Source organism: Centroberyx gerrardi, chromosome 2 (genome assembly GCF_048128805.1).
Source record: "Centroberyx gerrardi isolate f3 chromosome 2, fCenGer3.hap1.cur.20231027, whole genome shotgun sequence".
In the NCBI taxonomy this organism is placed as follows: domain Eukaryota; kingdom Metazoa; phylum Chordata; class Actinopteri; order Beryciformes; family Berycidae; genus Centroberyx; species Centroberyx gerrardi.
In genome coordinates, this window is record NC_135998.1 from 36763420 (window position 1) to 36770919 (window position 7500).

Sequence of the window (7500 nt, forward strand, 5' to 3'; positions counted from 1 at the left end):
CCCTCTCCCTCTCCCTCTCTCTCTCTCTCTCCCTCTCTGTCCCTCTCTGTCTCTCTCCCTCTCTGTCTCTCTCTCTCTGTCTCTCTCTCTCTCTCTCCCTCTCCCTCTCCCTCTCTCTCTCTCTCTCTCTCTCTCTCCCTCTCTGTCTCTCTCTGTCTTTCTCTGTCTCTCTCTCTCCCTCTCTCTCTCTCTCCCTCTCTCTCTGTGTCCCTCTCTCTCTCTCTCTCTCTGTTTTTTTCACCTCCTTTTGTTTTATTTGTTGCTCGGTCTCTTTCAGTTTCAACACAACATGTAAATATGTTTGTGTTGCCAAAGCATATTGAGGGGGACATAATGGATAAATGAAGGAAAAAGAAAGAGAACGGTAATCTCTCTCTCTCTCTCTCTCTCTTTCTCTTAATTCAATTCAAAGTGCTTTATTATAGTTTATATGTAAAGGCAACAACACCAAATGAAGGGAAACTGTAAATGTATTTATTCACTGAACTTAAACCATTTGAGACGCTGCGATATTTCAGTTTGATTGTTCCGATGAAAAAGCTGAATAAGTTAAATAGCTTCCCTTCCTCTCTTTCTTCTTCTTTTCTTCCTTTCTTTCCTCCACTTTCCCTTCCTCTTCTTTCCTTTCCACTCTTTCCTTTCTTTTCATTCATTTCCCCTCATTTCCTTCCTCTCTTTCCTCTTTTCTCCTCTCCTTTCCTTTCCTTCCTCTCTTTTCCACCCCCCCTCCCTCTTCCCTCCTCCTCCATCCTTCCTTCCTCTCCCCTCCCTCCATCCCCTGAGGCGTATCTGAAGCTCTCTTGTCGTTTTTTTCGACCGCTCCATCCATCCGTCTCGGCCCCTCGGCTGGTTAAATATTAATGTGTGTGTGAGTCTGGAGGTATTTACATGCTGTTGTACAGATCGCTGCTATCAGCCTGACAAATACACACATTACATCCCTCTATCCCTCTATCCCTCTATCCCTCTATCCTTCCTCCTGAGGCAGACTGCAGAGCGAGGGAGGAGGAGGGGGAAAACAGAGCAAAAGAGGAGAAATAGGAGGAGAGGGAGGGAGGAGGAAAACAGAGCAAAAGCTAGAGAAGGAGGAGAGAGGGGAGAAGAAAACAGAGCGAGGGAGGAGGAGGAGGAGGAGAAGAGGCAGGGAGAGGAGGAAGGAAACAGAGGGAGGGAGAGGGAGAAAGAGGGAGAGAAGAAAAGCCAGAGAGAGATGGAGGGGGGAGGGAGGGAGGAGAAAGAGGGAGGAGAAGATGAAGGAGAAGGAGGGAGAAGGGAAAAACCGGAGGTAAAAGATGGAGGTTTTACGGTCCAGGTTGAAAAAGACTGCCTTCATGTCCCAGAATCTTTTTCTTGTCTTACTGTCTTTTTTCCCAGAATCCTCTCTCCTGGTCTTACCGTCCAGGTCGTTCTCCGGCGTCTCGGGCGGTGAACCAGTCGCTGGCCGGACCCGTCCCATTGGCCGTCATCGCTTGCTACCTGGAAACTGTACTGACTTCCTTTCTCCAGACCTGGAGAGAGAGAGAGAGAGAGAGAGAGAGAGACAGAGACAGAGAGAGAGAGAGAGAGAGAGAGAGAGAGAGAGAGAGAGAGAGTGAGAGAGAGAGAGAGAGGGAGAGGGAGAGAGACAGAGAGAGAGAGAGAGAGAGAGAGAGAGAGAGAGAGATACAGAGAGAGAGAGACAGAGAGAGAGAAATCAACATCAGAACCGATATACTAATACTGTTTATAATAATAATAATAATAATAATAATGCATGCGCTATATTGTAGCACATTTCAGGTTGCTCAACAATCCTTTATATAGCAAACAAACACTAAAACAAGTTTAACTGTGTAGCACTTTATAAAAACTGAGTTACAAAGTGAATAAAATAAACAATATAAGATCGGCAATAAGATCCACATTATAAACATGAGACATATGAGAGGTTTAGAGAGACAACAAAACTCAAAAAGGCAAAAACAGAATGAGAACAATTGTTAAAGATCCAGTGTATTCATTTAACATTTTATTTTATTCAGTGTTTGATGGTTAGATGGTACAAAGTTTGAGAGCTGAACCTTCCACTGCAGACAGTATTTCTATCTTTGGGGAACAAATATGCAGATTAGACCTGATTAACTATGCGTACTGTCGGCCAATCGGAGCATTCATTAAAACCTGGGTGTAGGTGACATCATTTACTCCAGGAAGTAGATTGTAACTGTAAATCTGTTTGATTCTGTTGAAACCAGAGGGAGAGCTTGTCAAGTTCCCACAGTGCTGACAGTTATAATAATTTGTGTAACTTTACATTAACGGCTCCTTTATTAAATTATACCATGAAATTGAGAAATGTAATTTTCATCGCACTGAACCTTTAAACACAAAATCCATAAAGCTTACATGTACAAACATTTCCCCAGGCTCGGCTCTCAAAGCTTTAGAAACCATTAGAGTCGGAGGATGAAAAGCAGTTTAACCCGCCGTTAACCCGGACCGGCCCGCTTCCCTCGGGCTGCTTAAAGGGGAATTAAGAGGAAAATGAGGCTGAGCTGTGGATGAATCCCCCGGCCTCCCTGCAGGTGATCAGAGGCAGCTTGCCCCTGAGCAAGGCAGCTGGCCCGCCCTGCTCAGAGACGGCTGCTGGTTTCCCTCCCAGAGACCAGCACACCAGATGGTTTGGTTTATTTTACTGCCTAAACATTTGGATTGCTTCTTACTTTTTCTTCTGTTTATTTTTGTTTTACATTTCAAATTAAAATGTATTTAAATTTCAGACTACATTGCATTTTTATGTGTGAAAAGTTAAAATCAGCTTGGTGTCAACCCAGAGGAACATGGATCACGTTTCCCAGAGAAACTCAATAAATCTTCAATACATTCTTCTGTTTATTTTTGCTTTAAATTGCAATTATTTTACTCTATGTGAAGCGCACTGCATTTTCATGTGTGACTTGACTTGACTTGATTTAATTTGACTTGACTTGATTTGACTTCATTTGACTGGACTTGACTTGACTTGAGTGGACTTGACTTGACTTGATTTGAGTGGACTTGATTTGAGTGGACTTGACTTGACTTGATTTGAGTGGACTTGATTTGAGTGGACTTGACTTGACTTGATTTGACTTCATTTGACTGGACTTGACTTGATTTGAGTGGACTTGACTTGACTTGATTTGAGTGGACTTGATTTGAGTGGACTTGACTTGACTTGACTTGATTTGAGTGGACTTGATTTGACTTGACTTGATTTGAGTGGACTTGATTTGAGTGGACTTGACTTGACTTGATTTGAGTGGACTTAACTTGACTTGACTTGATTTGAGTGGACTTGATTTGACTTGACTTGATTTGAGTGGACTTGATTTGAGTGGACTTGACTTGACTTGACTTGAGTGGACTTAACTTGACTTGACTTGATTTGATTTGACTTGACTTGAGTGGACTTGATTTGAGTGGACTTGACTTGACTTGAGTGGACTTGACTTGACTTGATTTGACTTGACTTGACTTGACTCGACTTGACTCGACTTGACTTGACTCGACTTGATTTAATTGGTGTGATTTAATTGGTGTGATTTAATTGGTGTATTCCAGTGGAACCTGAGCTGTTACAGCAGCAGGATTGTAACTGCAGGGTTGCTGGTTCGAGTCCCTCCTCCTCTTCACCGCTGAGATAAACGAGTCGATTTGAATCCTCTGCTTTATTCACTCTGACCTGAGATGGAATCGTCTTTGTCACCTATGAATCTACTTAAGTGGAACTTTAAGGGGAAATGAAGTCCGTTGAGGTTGAAGACGTTAATAAAGCTTTAATGTTTCATTTCCTCAGAACCACAGGCTGCGGGTTCCACTTATTTAAATTCAGGGTTTTAATCACAGACGGTAAAAAGGAGTGATTACTGGTGACAGGCGGGCCAGACGGGCCTGCAGCTATAGATCAGATTAACACACACACACACACACACACACACGCACACACACACACACACACGCAAGGAAGGCAGACAAATACGCAGTTGCACGAGCGATGCCGACACACAATGCAAGTGCTCACACATAATGGCAGGAAAATACACAGTAAAAAAAACACACACACACACACACACACACACACACACACACACACACACACACACACACACCTGCCAGTGGAGAATAAATTCCCGTGCGGACAGGCAGATAAAGATAGCCATCAGTAGCAAATAATGAATAGGAATATCAGTTTCATTCAAATCCGGCAACGCTCAAATTGAAATAATAGCTTGTGGCATTCTAAATGCACAGGCACGCACACACACACACACACACACACACACACACACACGCACACACACACACACACTTAAACACTGGGGGAAACACACACGCACACTGAAACAAGCAGAAAAACATGGACACATACTCATACACACAAAGACACACCCACTGATACAGACTTGTGCGTACACACACTGAAGCACACACACACACACACACACACACACACACGCAAGAAACACACAAATACATGCAGAAAGAATCACAAAGAAATACAAACACAAGCCCACACAAATGCAGACTCTCTCACCCACACAAACACACACACACACACACACACACACACGCACGCACATATGCAAATATATGCAGACACACTCTCAAGCCCACAGACACACACTCACATACAGGGAGGGAAGCACAAACACACGGACACAAAAACACAGATGGAAACACACACACACACACACACACACACACACACACCTTGCCTCTCTTTGTCTCTGAAACAGACACCAGCCTGTTTTTTCCTCCTGTTGTTTTTCTCTTCTGAATCTAACAGATCAACACCAATATGGATTATCAACTAATAAATAAATTCAATTAAACCAAATCAATCAAAATGAGATTAAACTCAGCTGACTTGGTGTCAAACTGAAGGGAAACGGATCATTTCTCCGAGCCGTTTGTCGACTTTTTTTATTGAAACTGAACATCAGACAAAACGCTGCTGTGTCCAAACATCAGACCATAAACCTCATTAAGATCATGTGATTTATGGCAACTGATACCAGGTGTGTGTGTGTATCCTGTATAGAAATATTAATAAATATATGTGTGTGTGTGATGGGTTTTGCTGTAATAATTTGTCACTGAGGAAGATGGAAACGTGTGTCAGGTGTCTCTGTTCACACTGAAACATGATGGACTGTGATGAAAAATAAGATTGAAAAGGATATTTATTTCTTCTGTTGTTCAGCAGTGTGGGAATTCCTCACGACCGACTTATTTCACAAAATAAATCCTGCAGACGGTTAACTGCGCTCGACAGAAATCCAAAGTCTTGGTTTTCAAAGTCGTTCAGTTCGGTTCAACCTCCGCCCCAAAACGAGCTCAACAGAATCCACGGATCAGCAGGAGGAGGAGGAGGAGGAGGAGGAGGAGGAGGAGGAGGAGGAGGAGGAGGAGGAAGCTGCTGAGCCGACATCCACAGGTGAGAGAAAACGTCAAAAAAAGTGTCTCAGGTGCGTAAATTCAAAAACTCAGAACATAGAAGATCAAACTGACTGATGACAGATTTCCATCCGCTTTGACGGACAGCTAGTTTAGTTTGAACTTTTTCTGGACGGACGAATTCATCATCGTCCGTTCAGCCAATCAGAATCGTTCCTACGTTTGTTCTGTAGAAACTAGCGGCGGACACAGAGACGACGGTCCGACCGGAACAAAGAGAAACCAGAGAAAGCCCGGTGGAGCGCTGGGATGACTGGAGGTCAGTTTCTTATGGCGTTTAATTAGTCTCACAACCCGCGCACATAAAAAACCAGGCGCGCGCACGTGATACGAGCGCACAGAACAGTATCCGCGAGCGGAAAAGCATCCTCGCGAGGGAGCATTTCTGCTCCGCGTGCACAAATGCGTTCCCGCGAGCACGGGGCTGAGACGAGCGCTCGCTCGACCCTCCCTACGCGCTCGCAACTGCTCAACGCTCGCTCGCTCGTCAAGTTGACTTTTGAGACTTTGGAGGCGGGGATAACATCGCAGAATCATCAAGAAGAAGATGTTGGAGAAAAAAGAGGTAAAGTGAGGAACAGCCACGTCTACAATGCCCTTAACACAAGTAAATCGTGCATAACCAAAATGTAACGTAGGCTATTTGTGATGTGGCTGTTCCTCACTTGACCTCTTTTTTCTCCAACATCTTCTTCTTGATGATTCTGCCGCCAAAAAAGGGGTCAGAGACGCATTATTTTTTTTCCTACCCCATTTTCTGGAAGACCCGCCCCTACTCTGCCTCTGATTGGTTAGGTTTAGGCAAAGGAGTGAGACGTTATCCCCGCCTCCAAAGTCTCAAAAGTCAACTTGACGAGCGAGCGAGCGTTGAGCAGTTGCGAGCGCGTAGGGAGGGTCGAGCGAGCGCCCGTCTCAGCCCCGCACTCACGGGACCGCATTTGTGCACGCGGAGCAGAAATGCTCCCTCGCGAGGATGCTTTTCCGCTCGCGGATACTGTTCTGTGCGCTCGTATCACGTGCGCGCGCCTGGTTTTTTATGTGCGCGGGTTGTGAGACTAATTAAACGCCATAGTTTCTTATTTAATTTACCCTGCAGAGTCTGTTTCTTCTGTCCTGTAACGCTGTTCTGAGTGAAGCTGCTTCCTGCCTCTCCCACACAGACAGAAATCCATCCGTCAACAATTCTGTCCGTTTTCTGACGGATCAGAGCGGCCGCAGCCTAAAAAAAGATGATGCAAAAAATGCCAACATACGTTTCCATGGTGACGAGGTCCCACCTGACCTCAGTTCTTCACCTACAGAGTGTGAATTCATTCTGATCTTCTGTGATCTGATATCAGAGAGAGATCTACATCCTGATGGATGAAGCAGCTGCACCGTCTCGTTCATTTTGTTTGTTTTCTGTCCTGCAGATCCATCCCTCACACACTGACCTGTTTATTAGTTATCTACAGTACTACTGATTCTTTTTGTAGCATCATTTTATGTAATATTAAATGATGTATTATTATTGATTGTTCATTTCCTACTGTTTTGTTTGTGTAGGTTATGTTTTTATATGTGTGTGTGTGTGTGTGTGTGTGTGTGTGTGTGTTAGGGCTGTGCAAAAAAATCGATACAGCTGAGTATTGCAATATTTTTTTCCACGATACTGTATCGATTTTCCAGCCCCTCGTATCGATACATTAAAAAACAATTATTCATGTTTTAAACGGATTTAAAATGTCCTTAAATTTCCCTCAAATCCCTTTGATTTCAATAGTTTTGACTCAATTTGTCCGCTGAGTTATCAATATAATGTGATGCACATATTAGACTGCCCAGTGGTACACAGCAAGCTGTATTTTCAGCTCTATTTTTAAATTTTCAGTAAATTATGTAGAGTATTGCAATATATCGTGATACGTATCGCATCGTGAGGTCCTTGCCAATACCCAGCCTTAGCGTGTGTGTGTGTGTGTGTGTGTGTGTCTCTGTGTGTGTGTGTGTGTGTGTGTGTGTGTGTGTTTGTAAATGTATGAT

General features: G+C 43.9%; 1 protein-coding gene across 1 annotated transcript in view; it reads right to left on the reverse strand.

Annotated features, from left to right (window-relative positions):
• Window positions 1-7500, reverse strand: part of dcc (DCC netrin 1 receptor) — a 172021-nt gene that overhangs the window by 77642 nt on the left and 86879 nt on the right. Inside the window, 3 exon segments of the mRNA XM_078286289.1 lie at window positions 1396-1420; window positions 1422-1469; window positions 1471-1508. Of these exon segments, the coding sequence (XP_078142415.1) occupies window positions 1396-1420; window positions 1422-1469; window positions 1471-1508 (111 nt within the window).